Source organism: Ambystoma mexicanum, chromosome 6q (genome assembly GCF_040938575.1).
Source record: "Ambystoma mexicanum isolate Mex_15411 chromosome 6q, UKY_AmexF1_1, whole genome shotgun sequence".
NCBI lineage: Eukaryota > Metazoa > Chordata > Amphibia > Caudata > Ambystomatidae > Ambystoma > Ambystoma mexicanum.
This window is the reverse complement of record NC_090937.1, coordinates 1,174,268,211-1,174,287,293: the sequence shown is the minus strand read 5'-3', so window position 1 is coordinate 1,174,287,293 and position 19,083 is coordinate 1,174,268,211. Positions and strand designations below refer to the sequence as shown.

The 19,083-nt window shown below is 48.1% G+C and overlaps 1 protein-coding gene across 1 annotated transcript in view; it reads right to left on the bottom strand.

The window, feature by feature from the left end:
• RFC1 (replication factor C subunit 1) overlaps nucleotides 1-19,083 on the bottom strand; it is a 1,503,724-nt gene that overhangs the window by 370,905 nt on the left and 1,113,736 nt on the right. Inside the window, exon 15 of the mRNA XM_069631787.1 lies at nucleotides 13,470-13,584. Within this exon, the coding sequence (XP_069487888.1) occupies nucleotides 13,470-13,584 (115 nt within the window). The remainder of the gene's footprint in view (nucleotides 1-13,469; nucleotides 13,585-19,083) is intronic.

Genomic DNA, 19,083 nt, shown 5'->3' with positions numbered 1-19,083 from the left:
TGACATGCATTACCTACCGTAAAAGCATTTCTGATGATTGTATCTGCTTAGATTCACATGCTGTTCATATGGTCCAACATCCAGTGGTAACTGCAGAGTATTGCATCTTGTCTTTCGGGGGACCGAAAGGGGACGTCGGCATAGGTGTGTCTGAAACACTATACCTATGGTGACGTGTGTAGTACCAAAAATCCCTCACGCGCTGAGGTCCCTCCGATTGTATTTTTTCTGCCATGAGGGAGCCCAAGGCTATAGCGAGTGAGTACATGAAGAGAGAAAGTAGTAAGTCTATGTTCCTTCCACCCCGAGCGGGGAGGCAGGGAGGGTGCATGTGTATCTAAGCAGATACAATCATCAGAAATGCTTTTACGGTAAGTAATGCATGTCTTCTGATGCTTGTTAATCTGCTTAGAATCTCATGCTGTGCGTAGACTAGCGAGCAGTACCCCGAGTTGGAGGTGGGTTGTGAGAAGGAACAGTAGAAAAAAGATGTCTTAGTACTGCTTGTCCCACCTGAGAATCAGACCTAGAATGAGTGTCTAGACAATAGTGTTTTGTAAAGGTGTGTACAGAACTCCAGGTTGCCGCTTTGCAAATGGACTCTAGGGGAACATTTGCAATGAATGCAATGGATGCCCCAGTGCCTCCACTAGAATGTGCTCTAGGCTTGAAGGGCAGTTCACTCTTTGCAAGAGTGAACATAGTGTGATGGATTTGACAATCCACCTTGATATTGCTGATTTAGAGACAGGGTCCCCTTCTCTACCAGCTGCCACTGAAACAAAGAAATGTTTAGTTTTCCTCAGTGGTTTAGTTCTATCCATGTAGAACATGACTGCCCTGCGCACATCTAGTGTATGAAGGCTTCTTTCAGCCATGTTAGTAGGTCTCTGGAAGAACGTGGGTAGTTCGATTGACTGGTTCACATGGAACTTCGAAATAAATTTCGGCGCAAATCTGGGATGAGTGCGCAGAACTACTTTATCTTTGTGGACTGTAACAAAGGGGTCCAAGACAGAAAGGGCCTGTAGTTCGCTAACTCTTCTGATAGAAGTGATAGCTACTAGAAAGGCTGTCTTGTAAGTCAGGTCTTTCAGACTAGCTTTATGCATAGACTCAAAAGGGGGTCCCATGAGCCTAGTTAAAACCACATTTAGATCCCACCCAGGGGCTGCGTGAGCGATGGGGGGATAAATTCTTTTAACCCCTTCCATAAAGGCTTTAATCACAGGTATTTTCCACCACGACACCTTCTGCTGTGACGTGGTGTAGGCTGACAACGCCGCTAGGTGAACCTTTAAGGAATTGAAGACTAACCCAGAGTCCAACAGATGGGTTAGATATAACACAATGTGTGAAGGCGAGCAATCGGTGGGATTGACGCCTTTGGAACTGCACCAAATGACAAAACGTTTCCATTTGCTGGCATAGCAATAACGTGTGTTAGGTTTTCTTGCCTCCCCCAGTATGTCCATGCATCTTTGAGAGAATTGCAGATGTCCAAACTCTATGACTTCAGGAGCCAGGCTGCTAAGTTCAGAGTTTGTGGGCATGGGTGCATAGTCTCCCCCCTGTCCTGAGACAACATGTTGTACGGGCAGGGCAGCTTGACTGGTGGGGAGAGGGACATTTCCATCAGGTGCACGAACCAGGGTTGGCGGGCCCACATGGGAGCCACCAGAATCATGGTGACTGGTTCCTGGTGCATCTTGTGCACTATCTTGTTCAGAAGGGGAGTCGGAGGAAAAGCGTAAACAAATTTCCCTGACCAAGTTATCCAGAGACCGTTCCCCTTGGATCGGTTCTGGGGGTACCTGGAGGCGTAATCTGGGCATTGGGCGTTCTCCTGAGCAGCGAACAGGTCGATCTCTGGAAACCCCCATTCTGCGAAGACGTTGGATGCATTGGACAGCTTTGATAGCCCTGGAGAGTGAGTGCCCCCCTGCTTGTTCAGATAATACATTGCTGTTGTGCTGTCTTCCCTTTCAGGTGCTCCTGAAAGGCTTTCAATGCTTTGAACACTGCTAGTAGCTCTAGTAGGTTTATATGGTTGGACGCCACCTGAGGGGACCACACTCTGCGCTGTCTGTTGAAGCAGGTGAGCCCCCCACCCTGTGAGAGATGCGTCTGTCGTGAGAGTGGCTTCCACTGCAGGGGTGGTGAATGTTTTCCCCTTCAAGAGGTTCTCCCTCGACCACCACTGCAGAGAGAGAAGGAGGGCTGGCGAGACAACTAACATATCTTCCCATTGTCCGCTGGCCTGACACCACTGGCTGTTGAGCCACTCCTGCATGGGACGCATGCGCAGCCGCGCGTGGGAGACCAAGTATATGCATCAGGCCATCATCCCTAGCAAACGCATAGCTTTGCGTACCGTCACCTCCCGACTGGCTACATAATGAGGAACTTGAGAGAGCATGTTCTGAACCCTCTCGCTGGAAGGGAAGACTAGACCATCTTCCGTGCGAATTAGAGCCCCCAAGAACTGTTTTACTTGGCTGGTGACTAAGCTGGATTTCTTTTCGTTGATAGAAAATCCCAGGCTGAACAGTAGGTCTCCTGTCTTTTGGGTGTTCGAAAAACAAACGTTGAACGAGTCCCCCATGATAAGCCAATCGTCGAGGTAAGGGTAAACTGGAACTGAAAGTCTGCGCAGGTGTGCCGCTGCCACTGCCAGGACCTTGGTAAACACCCGTGGCGCCGAGGCTATGCCGAAGGGGAGTACCTTGAACTGGTAGTGTTTGTCCTGAATCACAAACCTTAGAATTTGATGTGCGCTGGCAGCATTGAAATATGAAAGTATGCATCTTTCATATCCAATGTTGTCATGAAGTCCCCTTGTTTTAGCAATGGGATCACCTCTTGAAGTGTTACCATGCGAAACTTCTGGGGCTTTATGAACTTATTCGCTGGGCGCAGGTCTAGAACAGGACGCATGGTGAGATCCTTTTTGGGTACAAGGAAGTATATTGAATAAATACCCTCGTTTATCTGAAGAATCGGGACAGCTTCTATGGCGTCCTTTCCCAGCAGCGCCTCCACCTCTTGGACCAGGATCTGCAGATGTTCCGGTGAAAGGCGTTGATGTTTCGGCAGTGTGAACTGTGGGGGTCGGGCGAATTCCACGCAATAACCGTGGGCGACGTGTCTTTAATACCCACTGGTCTGTAGTTATCCCTTCCCATGCCTTGAGGAAAGATGTTCATCGCCCCCCGACCGGGGGGTTGACGCACCTCTGGAATTGGAGCCTCTGCCTCTATTCTTTCCGCGCTTCTGACCCCTCTGGGGGTAGTAAGTGGGGCTTGCAGCCGGTTGACTTGAGTTGAAGTTGCCCGTGCCGAAATTATTTAGAGCGGCGCGGGCTTGTCCTCAAAAGGACCACCGAGAATTGCTGCCCCTCTGTGAAGAGGGTTTTTGAGAAATCTGGTGTAGCGACTTAATAGTCTCATGCTCCGTCTTGGCTGTCTCCAACGCATCGTCTACCACCTTCCCGAAGTAGATGGCCTCTTCTATGGGTTTGTTGATGATGGATGCCTGGGTCTCAGGTCTGAAACCCGACGTGCGCAGCCACGCATGTCTCTTTAGGAGAGTACCCTGTGCGAGAGACCTGCCTGCTGTCTCTGCGGAGTCCAGGGTATTCTTTACAACATTTTGATTGGCAAGTTTGCCCTCCGAGACAATGGCGAGAAGCTTGGCTCTGGTTGGTTCCGGAACTTCCTGAAGGCCTTCTTGGAGTAGGTTCAATTGGGCGTCGACATAGCTTGACAGTAACGTCGTGTTATTGGCAATTCGGACGGTATAAGCAGCCGCCGACGTGACCCGTTTGCCTAAGGCATACAACCTTTTAGACTCCTTGTCCGGGGGTGACTCTCCCGTGGCAAGGGGAACCCCTGCTCTTTTGCGAGTGTTGGTCACCACCATCGAGTCTGGGATTGCGTGCCCTTTGATGTAAAGCGGGTCGGTGGGGGAGGGCCGGAAGAGTTTTTCGACCCTTGGGTTCACAGCCCTCGTCTGAGCGGGTGTGAGTAAAGGTGCCAGCCGTCTCTTTACAGAGCTCAAGAGAGGGATAGACTGGCTAGCCGGAGGCTTGTCATTAATAATGTTTTCCGCGAAATCCTGTTTAGGCAATGGCTCAAGCGTGGCAATTTTAAAGAATTCCGCTGCTTATTTCAACGTGTTGTTGAAAGCCATTTGATCATCAACCGGGGGAGCCTGCCGAACCAGTGAGGATGGGGGAGACGAGGCGAACGATGTCAGAATTGTGATCGTCCTGCTGGGTGTCTTCCCAGTTGTCCGTTGCGCTTTGATCTTCCCCATAATTGTCCAGAAAAGTCTCCTCTTCTTCTGTATAGATGTCTCTATACGTGTCCTTCTGGACATCTTCTTGATAATCAACATAGTGTTGAACATCTAAGTGTTGGGCAACTTGTGTATGAGGGTTAGGGTCTACCCGAGCTTTTTTCAGTGGAGGTTGATCAGGAGCCCCAAAAACCTGCTGCAGCCGATCCATATACCCCTCAAATTGCTCCGTGGTCCACTTGGATGACCCAAATGTGCCCAGCTGAGCAGGAACTGGGTCCTCCGCCCTAAGGCGTTCAGAGGATCTCCTCAGGGTGCTTTAGAGGGGTACCTGGCTCTCTTCGTAAGAGTCCTCAGGATCGTCTCCCAAAACCGTGGAAAACCTTTCGGCGGATTGGCCCATAACTGTGGGAGAAACCGGTACTAGGCCCACCGCCGTAGCAATCCTATTGATGCTCTTACTGATAGTTACCGAATCTTCGGGGGACAACGCCTCCGATGATGGCTTCCCGGGTAGAGGCCTACTCGTAGTTTTCAGGCCTGCACGGGCCTTGGAAACCTTGAAACTCGTCGAAGTTTCTTGTTCAGAAACTTCGACGGGTGTAGTTTGGGGAGTAGCGCCTTTGTTATGTTTATTAAGCCCAGTCGTCATGCGCTGCTGCGGATGCGGGGAAGGCTTTGGATCAGATCGATCCGATGGCGCTTGCGCCTTCTTCGACGAGGTTGTCGAGGAGGGCGCTTGGGTTGTGTGTTTTGTGTGGTGCGATTGTACGCCCCTTTCACCTGGTGTAGTCCCTGTAGCAAGACCGGGGTCGAGCCTGGAAGGGTCGGGGATGGGCGTGGCGGCTCTAGAATCGTCCGCTTCAAGGCCTGCAACGTCCGCGTTGGACGTTTGGTCATCCGATGTACCCCCGTCACTCTCGGCTGGTGTCGCGGCAGGGGAGGGAGGCTCCACGTGTGACATACCATACACGGCCCACCGCTTCAACCGGCGCTCCTTAAGGGATTAGGTTTAGGAGTTTATACGCTGAACACCGCTTTAGTGCTCTAGGGGGAGACAAGCGTACACAAAGTGTGCTCGTCTTTCCACGGATATTTGACCCTTCACAGAGGGCAGAATCTAAATGGAGTCCTTTCCGTAGCAGAAGGGAAGGGTGACCAGACCAAAAAGGAAAGAAGTGGAAAAGAGGAAAGACATCATAGCAGTATGGCAAACCCCGAGCCCACTCTCCCTACTGTGTAGAACGGCCAGAAGGCCCGATCAAGTGGAGGTCTGAACGCCGGATCGTAGGTGCTGGAATCCACAGCCGTAGATGGTTCCCCCGTAGTCTTCGGCGAAGAGGTTCTTGATAGACGAAGTGACTTAACAGGGATTAAACTGACAATTCGGTAAAATAAACAATGTCTCATGAAGAGCTCCGCTATAGGGCAACCAGTTATCTGGGCGGAAAAAAACAATCTGAGGGACGTCGGCGTGTGAGGGATTTTGGGTACTACACACGTCACGATAGGGATAGTGTTTCAGACACGCCTATGCCGACGTCCCCGTTCGGTCCCCCGAAAGACAAGATGCAACACTCCGCGGTTACCACTGGATGTCGGACCATATGCACAGCATGTGATTCTGAGCAGATTAACAAGCATCAGAAACAAGCCTATTTCTAGATAATTTGTGTTTTCCCTCCTTTGTGAGAGATTGTTAGAGGATCCCTTGTGTGTAGTTGTCACTGTGCCGTTTTGCTCAGTTTTCACTCTGGTTCACTTGGTCTACAATTTATATAGGGAGTGTGTATATTTTTCTATCGACTTAATTTAACTTGCTTGATACTTGTGATACATGTGTTTTCTTAGAAGTGTATACAATAAATATATATCTACTTTTTAACTACAAAGCTTTGGTCAGTGTTTCCTTGTGCCATAGTACAGTAGGCATATTGTGTAAACCCAGAATACTGCTCATCTCCCTCTTGAGATAAGTCTGACTGCTCAGCCACAGCTACCAACTAAATCTTTGTGGTACAGACTGATAACAAAGGGGATTTATTGCTCTCACCTGTAGTCCTTATCTGGTGTAGTGCTCCCTAAGGGAACTGCACTGGATTCGGCCTAACAGCCAGGGGGGAACCATGGATTTGGAGGATGAGTTTGCTGGCTACAACCGAAACTACAGATTCTTGGGACTGCTGTGATCTGAGACATTTAGGGGCTGTGTCAGGGACCCTTGTATTTGTTCTCAAGCCTGTCCTGTTATGCTGGTGTGGACCATGGAGTCTTCATTAGAGCTAGGCCTTCATCCCACACCTCTTCCAGCAGAGGAACGGACATCGTCTTCATGGCAGATATGCGCCTCTGGTAAAGAATTCCCTCCTTTTCCTCGGGCACTAAGTTGAAGAGACTAGATGCCCGTGAAAGCACGAGTGGAATGAACCCACCTCATCAGGAGGAGATGCCCTGGTGGTATCATCAGCGCCCAGCGGTTCACCATCCGCTGGCACAAAGTCATCAAACTCATTTGTCTCTGTGGTGCCTGCATCCATGCCCATTCCAGTATCTGTATGGGGTGGATCCCCTACCGGAACGGCTCGAGTGGGGGGTGGCATCGGCCGCCTCTGTGTTGGTGGGTGCTGCTAGGCAGAATCCCGTGCAGTGCCCTTAGGGACCACTACACACGATTAAGACCGCAGGTGGCAATACAAGTTTTACCTTTGGTACAAGCCTGTACTACTATGTCAGAGTGGTAGCAGTGGCAGAGCAGCCAGGCCTATCTCAAGAGTATATGAGCAGTAGCAGAGATTACACAAAGGGACCACAATTACAGTGACTCAAGCAAACACTGACTCAAGGTTTCAGATAAAAAATATAAGTACATTTATTTTTAAACCATTCGTTATAAACACAACACTTCTATTAAACTCAAATAAAAACCACATGTTAAATATACTACAACTAACCAATTCACTTTGTACAGTAAGTCTCAAGCTAAGTACCCTGTGTTGAATGAACCGGTGTTGCGAACAAAACACGTTACCCTGAATACGATGCAATCACTTTTTGACAGTTCGGTCTACTAAATAAACGCGTATCCGTGACATGAAATGCTATTGGGGCAAAAACACACTTCGCACGTGAGATACCCAGAGGGAGTTGGAGGCAAAAATGACAGGCAATATTTTTGTTAGGCATGCAGAATCAAGAAACACTCAGAGACCGGAGTTCAAGAGTCAAAGGGCCGGAGCCAGGGTCGAAAGACACCGGGGCCTGTTGCCGAAGATCACACAGTCAGACAGTTCACAATTCAATGTAGCCAAAAGTACTTCGATATTGTCAATGTTCGGAAGCAAATGTTATAAGGAGGGAAGACAAGGGCAAGCCTTGGAGATGAAGAAAAGGGATTCACCCAGTTTCCTCAAGTAGAACACAGTACCTTGTTCCAATGGTTCAGCTGGTGCCCTGGCAGTAGTTCCTGTTGGTTTCCCGCAGACCCACGAGACCTGGAGCTTTGTTGTGAAGGAGGACGTCTGAAGGGGGTCTGCACCACACAAGGATGAAGCCGGCAGCAGCGACGAGGAATAAAAGGTGCGCTCCTTAAAAACAGGAGAGGCTCTTCAGGTCGCTATCTGGACCACTACAGCAGCGTGCAGCGATTTCGACCAAGGAAGAGGATTCTCTGGCTGTGGAAGATGAGCTGGTTATCCCCACCAAGCTCAAGGGAAGAAGTCTCCGGACTGGATCTTCTCTGAGTCGTTGAAGGGAAGATAGCTCAGGTCTGCAGCAGGGCTTCACTGGGACGGGGTAGTTGCAGCAGTCGTCATTCTCTCTGCTTCTCTTTGGTTCCTTGTAGTTCCAGTGGGGACTCTCTGACTTATAGCCCAAGAGACCTGCCTTTTATGCGAAAAACCCCCATTCACACAGTCTGGCTGTCAATCACCCAGTAGGGGGGGTTGTCCAGCCCGGACAACTACCCTGGCCAATCATGACAAAGTGCGACTTGGGTTTCCTAGGATACCCTGTGCAGGGGGTGACTACACCCCTCCCTCACATTCAGCCCACCTAGACACCCAGGCTCCTTGAGGAGGGCTTCTGAGCAAAAGCCCGCCAAAAGACAGTGAACAAAGAAGGCGAACCTAGTTTGTCGCGCAAAGTAAAACACAAGAAGGACTTTAACACAAAAGAAATGGTGAATAAAGCCAACCGAAACCAAAAGAAAGACGATTTGGTCAAGCGGGTTTATGTTCGAGGCTAATATAATAGCCGAGAACAGTACCACGTTTATCTAATATAATCGCGGTAGAAAAGTTAGGGTAGATACCACTACCACCAGCCAAGTCTAAATGTTAAAAGAGCGAAACAATGCCCTAGGAAGTACAGATAAAAAGGGATACAAATTAACCCAGTACACCCCATCTTCCAGTACTCCATGGAAGATGGGGTGTACTGGATATGTGGTAGATTGACTAAGTAAAGTTAATGGTAATTTTACCCTTTTCTGGGGGACGGTAGTTGCCTCAGAAATGGAGTCGAGGGAAGTCTCAAAGACAACCCTGTGCCACGGCACTGAAGGTGCTGCGTGACACACAAAAAGAAGAGGGCTACTTAAGTGGTGTACTTCAGAGTCCACAATCACAAAAACAGGTAGAAACACATAGCAAAACACAGGTAAGAGGGGGTAAAAGGTCTCACTCTTACTAAGTGGAAAAAAATAAACTCCAGAAGTCCAGCAACGCTGCTGGGGGACTCACTAGGTGAGGGAAATTAGCCATAGATGAGAATTCTCCCCAACAGGTGCTTTGGACCAGCAGCGTGGTGTCTTTGCGAGGTCTTGGAGGGCTGTGCCTGGGGGTGCTCCCTGCCGGTAGCTGCAGCCTTTTTGTATGGACTAATCGTCTGAGCTCGTGTAGATCACCACGACCTCCCCCTTACACCACCGGAGGTCTGGAGAGAAACTCTGTTCGCGGCAACAGCTCCCGTAATCTTCTTGGCCCCCTTTGGGAAAGAGGAAACAACTGGGGCCTTCAGAGTAGTCGTGGCTGGAGCAGTTGTAGTCGCAGGCCGGGAAGGCAGTGTAACCCTTGATTATTTTGCTATTGACTTTGCCATGGCCTTTGAGGGGACAGTCAATGGAGAAGCAGCAACGGTCATCGTAGCCATGGTCGACGGTGGTCTCGCAGACGGGGGCATCTGTTTGTGAGGCACTGACTGTGTCGACAATGGCGAAGTCGCGGACTTCTACACCGACGGGGACCTCAGTGCCTTCTTTACAGGAATTATTCCTCTGTCTATCGTTCGACGAAGGGCCATGCTTGGAAGATATGGACGGTCTCTCTTGAGCTACGCAACCCACTGGCAAGCTTAACATGGACGGAGAAGGAGCACGTGTGTGCTCCGAACTGGTACCAGCAGCATCCCCCTTCAGATCAGGAGCATGGCCTTTGGGCTTTCTGTGGACATCCTGTGGAGGAACATCCTCAGACGTTCTTAACCTCTTTGCTGAGGGAGAGCGCTCTAAAAGGTCATCCGGACCTGGAGGGGGCCTGTGCGTGCCCAGAGGCTGCGCCTGGAGCCCTTTCTTCCTTCAGCCATGCCACCAACCCGCGGTAACGGTTCTGCTTTGTCTTGGCAGGAAAATCTCTGAAAATGTTGCATTGTCCTTGTCATGATCTGGCTGCAGACAATAGAGGAACCCTGTGTGCCGTCTTCCACGTAGATGTTCCTCAAGCCACATCTGGAGCAGAGACTGAAAAGACTCTTCTCGCCTTGTTCCAACATGGCGTGGCACGAAGTATGCCTAGGCCTTCCGAACTTGAAAATCGAAGATCCAACGATGTAGTGGTCGATCTTCACTGGCAACGGACCCCTGCTGCCTGCACTGACAAATGGTCAGCGAACAAGAGAGTTTCAGACAAATATAGGACAATTTATCTACAGAAAATTCACAAAAAGGAAAAAATAGCTTGAAGAGCAACTCAAGGGGACTCCCTGCACCGAAACAGGCAGTAAAAATCGGAAGATGGCCGCCGGGGGTGGGGTTTAGGGAGATGGTCTCATTGGATGGGTGCAGTATGACCCAGTCAGCAGTGATTGGTTAATGGGAGAAAGGCAGTTTCAAGCTTTTAAAGCAAGACTGCTTTTTTTTTTATAGTGAGGATTCCCAGCCTGACGACGGAGAATATTCATGAGCATGTGAATCCATGCCAGACCCTATGCTGAAGAATATAGCTACCTTTCACAACAAAAATTCAACCACAAACACCCTGAAGCATATTTCCCCAGTGAACCTCTCTCCACCCATACACATTCCAATTAGACATGGGTGGATTGCAGAGACTCGGCCAAGCCCTCATAACCTTTAATGACCATTATGCACAAACTCGTACTAACATCTTTTGACTTTTCCATACTTTGGTCCCTCTGAGGGCTTTAAACCTACAGTGCGTTGGACCATACCTATAGTGAAGAGTGATATACAAATGACAAAATGAAATTAGATGTAAGCAGGCCTTGCAAATTACTAAAAATACCACTGGACATGCAGGGCAAGTTCCTTGGTTTACATTCTCAACCTAAGAGAAATGCACACGCCCAATGGTGACTGGAGACAAAACATTGACCACTGTTTTCTGCAAAAAGGTGCCTGTCACCATGAGCACACTTCATATTTTACACAATGCTGCCACTGAATGGCCAGACATGCACACTGACACTTTTATTTGCCATTTACTGCAAATAAAGTTAGTTTGCATTTACTATCAAAAAAGTTGCAAACCTCCCCATACTTGCCAGCATGGTCTAGTCTTATCATTCATAAAATCTCCGCGCCAATGCAAGTGGACTAGTGATAATGCGAGCCCTGGGAAGGCAAGTCCTTTTCCAGGAAAATCTCTAGCTTTTGCAGGCCAAGTGACAATCTGTGTGTGTGACCGAAAAAGTGGGTGCTGGGTCTTTCTGGACTCAGTCCACATCTGTGCTACAGTGTGTCTTTTGCTGGGCAGTTACAGTGGTCCGAGGCTGTCCAGAATTGGATATCCCCTGCAAAGTTTAAATTGTGCAGATCCATGCCATTGGTAGGCTTGGGGGTTACTCCAGCCAGAGATCCTGGATAAGACGGGGATGCTTGCAGACTTTCTTCAGATCATCGTTGGAGCCAAGACCTCTACGAAGGGTAGCTGACTGAAGACACAGACAATCTTTGGAAGCCAGCAGCAGTTTCTTCACTTACCCAGATAAGCCCTGCCTCTCTGCAGATCTCCTGAAGACCATAATTTGGTGCTTCGACCCTAGCACCCCTGGACTGTGGGAACAAGTCCCGTCTTCAGCTAAAAAATCCAGCTGTTGGGAGCGCTTGGTAGACTCCCAGACTCCTTCGGGGGTAGCCAGACATCTTCCTGTGCTACTTCGCTGCACCAGTCGCCTTTCAGAGTTAAACCATGGGACTCAGCTTATGGAACAAGAAGCATTTCCCCAAAGTTTCAGCTCTCTACTGCAAAGAGCGACCTTGCAGGACCAGTTTGTTTCCATAATGAGGGTGTTAGTCCATTAGTCAGTGTGTCCACCTGTCCAGTACCAGTCCATCGGAGCCTGTAACTATGAACTAGCCAGAACTAAAAACCTGACGCCTGCAGCACAGGCCCCCGGACTTCATTCAATGGAACCAAGCCACGCATACAAAAGGCCCAATGAATTGAGTAACTCCTACGGTGGTCCCCGAGTTACTCTGAGTACAGGGGCTGAGCAAACATGCAGGTTTTGTCCCCCCAGTCTCCAGAGGGTTGAAAGGGCGTAAATCCCCGTCCCTACCCTCTCCATTGCCTAGCGTTGAACAGTGGTTTTCTGGTCCGGTATCCTCCCCTGGGTCTTGGTTAAGGTGGTCGTATTGGGAGATGGTCCGCTACTAACTTTACTTCTGCTCTTATTGTAATTTGGAACACATGCAAAACTACCTGTTAGGCTTAAGCCAACACTTGCCCAACTTCCTAAAGAGACTTCTAGCCTCATTGGGACATGTGTCTAAGGGCATTAAGCCCCTTCTTTTCTAGCTAGGGAAGGACTTAGGGATAGTAACTTCAGTCTAAAGTTTTGTATGGCGTTTTCTAACTCCTTTTAATTCTGCCTATTGTGTAAGTGTTGATTACTTACCTGGTTTTATTTTTTATTCTCTTGCTTTACTACACTTACAGTATTCTGAAAACTGTTTGACGACTCTAAAAGTGAAGTGTTTGTAATGTTAGAGCACATAATGGTGAATATGTATACCATAGTAGGGAATGTTTTAGTTTTACTTAACAATAGTTTTTAAATGCAAAGAGTTTGTCTAATGCTTAAATAAATACATATTTCTATACTTTCTGCCTAATTTACATTAGGAGTGTTATGAATGTGTGATTAACTGCACCCTTCACCATTTTCACACCCTCCTAAGTGTAAGCCTTGCTGTTCAGTCACAATACCCAGATATTGTTTGACTAGACATTAGCGTTTGCCCCGGTTCATCAAAATATGGTTGACTCTCAATCTGTCCACGGACTGATTTGATGCGTAGTTGCAATCACGTCTGTTACCCTAGTGTTTATTATGAGCCTACAATATAACAGGAAACAGGACTTCATTCCCCTCAACCACTCCCCAACCACACCCTTTCCCACGCCCAGAAAATGAGACAAGACACTCAGGGTCATCCATGTTTTTCCATTTCACTGCCTACACTCACCACACAAGCTCTACCTATTCTTCAGTTTAAGTTGCATTTCAATGTTATTGCTTTTGTCAGTCTCTCGGATGCATGCATAGTACAACAGTTGGCAGCAGCATAGGCTTCAATCCTAACCAGTCCCCACGTACTTTGAAGCCTATGAATTTGGGGTATGCAGTGCTGTGCTCTCTCGGTCATCAGTATTCTGGTTTGCCTTTCTACAAGACAGACGTAAAAGAAACTAGTGGTAATTAAGTTAATGCCTTTAAAATGGGACTGTGATTCTCATAGTTGGGAACTTGACAAAACAGAGTTGAAGAGACTAGTATTTTTTAATGGCTAATTCAAATGTGGGCGTTGAACCAGAGCAAATTAGAATAAACATTTGAAAGCCAACATATGGTATACTTGAACATCTTTTTTTTAAAAGAAAAAAATAGCAATCTAAAAACATGAAATAAGGCACACAAAGAAAGCTACATACCGCAATAGAAGCCTTTGATGCTTGTGTTATTCAGAGACTCCGCCACCACATCTTTCAAACTGTTTTTACTCCTGGTGTCACTGGCATTCAACTCCACATAACTAAATCCCAATTCCTAATTCCAACACAAAAACCAGCCATCAAAAAAGATAAATCCAATGAATCATTAGATAATTTATCAATCCAGAAGTGTTGCAATGTGCTCAGGGGGCTAACCACAGTTGCTAAAGTATGGAATGTAAAAATAGACTACTTCAACTGTCAACTGTAATGTTTAAAGAACATGTGAGCACATGCACATTCTAATATTCATCACATATTTGCTTTCAAATGAAAGCAACATTGCTGCCAGGACAGTTTGACAGACAAGTGAACACATTTATTGGAAGGAATATCAATCTGACAGGGTTAGAGACATCCTGTTAATGCTAGTTCTTATAAAAAGGAAAGTGTTTGGTTTAATCTAAAATGTAGATCTGTAGCAAGCACTCCGTGTCAGGGCTGGGCAGGTTAATAGCGCTATGTGTGTCATGCAAATTCCCCAAGGTCACACTGGTCTCCTAAATCCTTTGCATAAGCCCTAAATGTGGTACTTAAGGAGGCTATTCCATCCTTATTGCAGGCAGGACATGCAGGGACAAAGAACCAGCAGGAAACTACATTTCCCAGCAGGCAGTGTGCTTCACAAGCCTGCTGGGAGGGAAAGAGCCACGCTCCTGCTTGATATTCCGGTTTCAGAGGGGAACGGATGTGTTTTCCAGTGCTCTGCCCAGGGCAAGCCTATGCGGGGCATTCGAGCCGCCTGAACTCTCCACAGGCCCCGCACCAGATCACAGATAAGTGCCACTTGTTGAACCCACGTGTGAAGAGAAAGACTAATCCAGTGTTGGAGGCATGTTTACTTGGCGGTAGAAACCGCAGTGCATAGCAGACTTTGTTTACTTAGCGGTAAAGCCCGCAGTGCATGGCAGACACTAATCCGCATGCTGAATGTATCTTGGGAGTGACACAGAATTGAACGTTCCACGACGTTCTGGGTAAAAGCAACCCGAAACGTACGGTCTCCGATTCCTTAAACGGAGAATAGCAGGAAACGCATGTGCGGAGCCACGGGTGAAAGCAACCCGTACAGCGCGCACCTCCTCCTCATGATTACCTGTTATATGGGGTGACAACACAGTGTTTGAACATTAGAATTGGCCCGGCTCTCGCTTATTGTTATTTTTGGCACTTTCCAGCAGAGCTTCATCACAGAACTTTCGGGACTTCCTGTGCAGCACGAAAGGACCTAGGACTACGAGCCGCAGCTAAGTGCATTTCTAGTTTTACCGCAATCTGCCAATTTGTAATTTCACATGGTGCAATATGAGTGTGTTAGAAAGTACCTTTAAAACTGCATGAAGGTAATGCAGTGAGGACTACTGGGGTGCATGCAAAGGTTATTCAGGTCATAGTAAGCCGTGGTTAGAGCTCCAGGCAAAAGCTCACGTAGTGTGGTTTGAGGCTCCACCACAAAAGCTTCATTACTGCTGGGCAAGTGAGTGAGTGTGAGTGTACTGGTGGATTGAAAGGGCAGAGAACACATCACAAGTTGAACCAGTGAATGAGGCGGCAGGAGCATCTTTTTCCTGCTTACCCTTCCCCATCCACAACCTCTCCCTAACCCTTTTACCGGTTACCCTGCTACCCTCTGCCCATCCACTCTACGGACCCTAACCCTCTTTCCCCGGCGGGTCGCGGTTACCTGTGGTTCCTACCAGGTGCCAAGACCTTATGGGGAGGCAGGAGTTTGTGCTGCCTCTGCGCCAGACAAGACTGTAGCAGCCTTGACACTCAGTAAAGCAGATCCATGTAGTAAAGATACTATATTATAAGCATGTTGCCCTTTTTGCTAAACACAAGGAGCATCTGTGAAAGTGTATTCATAGTTGACACTCCAAGCACTGTGGACATAAAGGGATTTTTGCAAACATACATAATGGCAAATGTGTTTGTTGCTGGGGGTCACTTTAAACAACATAAAGGTAAGCCTCTCCCCCAACTGGCATAAGGCTGGTGTGGAACATCTATTGATCACTCAAGATTATTGCTTATATTTTAAGTAAATCACAGAAATTACAAAGGTAGCTGAAAATCGAGATAACATGGTGGCCAACTTCCAATTTTATTTATTTTGTTTGCCAATTATACCAGACCACAGTATCCCATCAGCACTGTGCTAGAAGATCTTCAAGATACCCTCTCCATACCCGCAAACTATTTGACAAGGCTATCATCTGGGGAAGTGTGGAACACATAATTTGATTGCAGCTTCTGTTGTTCCACAGTTTGCAATTGGGAAGCAGAACATCACTCCTTCCATCCCATACTTTGTTAAACTAATGTAAAATCAATGGAACCTAGAGGGGTGACTTCAACCAGTGTTTTCCAAAAAAAGCATGAGTAAATAGCCAGCTAATGGCAATAACTGCGAACTGATTGCCTTGAATAGAAGATCCACACACTCTTAAATCATTGGACAGGAGAACCCAGTGTAGGTGGTCTTATGTGAATGAAGAAGGGTCCTACTAAGTAGGCTTCACACATCAAAAAGAGAGGCTACTCAAAGCCTTTAGTCAAATACACACAAAAAAATCATCATGGTGATTTGTCTACTTTAAGGCACACCGTTCCTCATTACTTGCTGGAAAGGAAAGGCAGGGACCTTCAGAAGGCATAATAAGAAAACAGGATGTTATGAACAACCGGATCAGAAGACTGCTCTAAAGATGCTGCATTAAAGCAGCAATAGAATTTAGAATAAAGATTTCTGGTATGCAAACCCTCCACTCCAAACCTGCTACAATCCCCTATATAAACGTGGGAGTTGTAAAGGAGGGAGAGACACGAACGAGTGTAAAACCATGAAGTTACTTTTTTTGTTACTCTTACTTTCATGTAGGGTCTCCCTTCTTTCACAACAAAATATGTTCTGCAAACGAGGCACAGAATATATCAAAGGAGAAAAGGTTACGTAACACTTGCTGGCCGCAAGAGGCATCTTCCTGGCAAACAATATCCATGAAATTAAAGTTACTCACTGATGTAACTGGAGTACTCGTAGGCCATAGTCCCCTTTCCTCCATCCTTGTGGGCGTCCCCCAACATGGGGACGGTACCGGAACTCTTGGAAGGGAAAAATTGAGCATTCCCTTTAAATGTAGTATAGCGTGCAGGGGGCGCAGCCTCGGAAACACCCACCCCTGCGGCGCCTCACCTCAGTCCCCATTTTACACATCGGACGCTTAGGTAACTGGCTATAGTATTTGTATTAGACCCTGGCAAACAAGCGGGCCAGGTGAGTGGGACGTATGGAGGAAAGGGGACTATGAGTACTCTAGTCACTACGCCGAGTATGTTTAATTACTCATACGTCCTGTCACCTTTCCTCCATCCTTGTGGGCGATTCCACTGTACAAGAACATAGGGTGGAACTGTGACAACCTGCCTCATATCTAGGATGAAGCAAAAAGGGTATTCAGAGCCGCCTGACCAAACTCTGCTTTGCACCTGGAGCTGGTATCCAGGGAATGGTGCTTACAGAAGGCTGACTGAGTGGCCCAAGTAGCCAGCTTGCTGATGACATCCCAAGAAGCATGTCTCAAACACGACGGCCGTTGCCTTAGCCCCGACTGCATGGGAATGAATACCCTCAGGAACTTGTTTTCCCATAGCCGTATACTCCTCTGAAATGGCCTAGACCATCCACTGGGCGAACAAAGCTTTGGCAGCATGGGTGATGGGAGACATGCCCACGAAAGTGACAATCAATGCCTCACACTTCCTAAAGGACTTTGTCCGAGAGAGGTAAAATTGAGGACCTTCTTGAGGTCCAAGGAACGTAGGGCCCTCTCTGCCTCTGACTGCGGGTTCGGAAAGAACACTGGCAGGCAGATTTTCTGATGCAGATGAAATGGAGACCACCTTCGGCAAAAAGTTTGGTTGAGTGTGCAAGATGACCCTGTGAAACGTGGTAAACGGCACGCACAATAACACCTGCAGCTCGCTGACCCTGCGCACAGAGGTAAGAGCCACCAACAGTATTGTCTTTAGTGTCACCAGCTGGATGTCCACCAAGGCCATAGGCTCAAAAGGTTTGCGCTGCAATGCTGCAAGAACCACCTTGAGTTCCCAAACCGGGTGCGGCCTATGCACCAGGGGAAACGGACAACCCCTTGAGGTGGGCCTTAAAGGGATGGTCTAGTAAAAAATTTTATTTAAAAAATAGATAGGCAACATAAAAAAAAAAAATACTAGCATTCTCCGTTTTAAAACTTGCTATGTTAAATTTGGAGCTATTCAAGCTCAAAATTCGCAAAAGCAAGCACATGGGCGCATCCATTTTGTGAACATGTCCAGATCTGGAAACCCCCGAAAAAGGGGCAACAAGGAGTCGTTGTGCAACACCCACTAGTAGGTGGTGAACCCAAAGTGGCTCATCTGGTCCGCTTCTGCATTGCTGTCCCCTGGGGGATGGACTGCGGGAATCCAAATCCCCTCTTTAAGGGCCCATTCCCAAATCGATACAGGCTCCATGCAAAGGAGGGGGTGGGGAAAAGGTGCCACCCTGCTTGTTCAGGAAAAACATTGTAGTGGTGTTGTCTGTCTTGACCAGAACAGACCTGCCCCTGATCAGGGGCAGAAAAGGCCTGAGGGCCAGGTCAACTACCCTGAGCTCGAGCAGATCAATATGCAGGAGGGCTTCCACCCAGGACCATGTGCCCCCCAAGCCCGAAAGGGAGGAATCCGTTGTCACCATCAGGGTAGGCTCCGGTCGGGCAAAAGGGGCTCCCATGGACACATTGCCGTCTGTCAACCACCAGCGAAGAACCGGGAGGAGGAGTGGGGCATTGGGATCTGTCTGACTGAGACTCCCTCTTCTGATCCCAATAGGCCACCAGGTGGAGCTGGAGGTGCCTCATCTTGAGGCAAGCGTGCTGCATCGTGAGCACACAAGATGCCATCAAACCCAGAAGATGCTAGAACCACCATGCTGTGGTGGTCGAGTTGGCCAGAAAGTGCCCCATCTCCTTGCAAAGGAAGAGGAGCCTCTCGGGCGTGGGGAACACCCGCTGAATGGCTGTGCTCCAGCATGGACACAGGAAGAGCAGATCTTGGGAGGGGCACAACTAACTTCCTCAGGTTGAGGGAGAATCCCAGCTGGTGAAGAGTATCCGCCAATCTTTGTCAAGAGTGCATCACCCCATCGGGCGAACTGGCTCTCACCAGCCAGTTGTCCAGATAGGGGTATAGGTGATGGCCCTCCAGGCAGAGGAGACCTGCCACTGCGTTCATCAACTATGTGAAGATATGAGGGGCCGAGTTTAGGCCGAAAGGAAGCACCCTGTACTGAAAGTGGTACGACATAATCGTGAATGGGCAGACATTTCTGATGCAGCCGGTAGATGGGGACATGAAGGTACGCATCCTTGAGGTCTAGGGCACACATCCAGCCCCCTGCACACACAGATTCTGCAATGTGCACGAGAGTAATCATCTTGAAGTGTTCAAGTGGTGAAGACAAATTTAGAAATGAAAGGTCCAAGACTACCCTTAGGCCAGCCTGGTTGTTCTT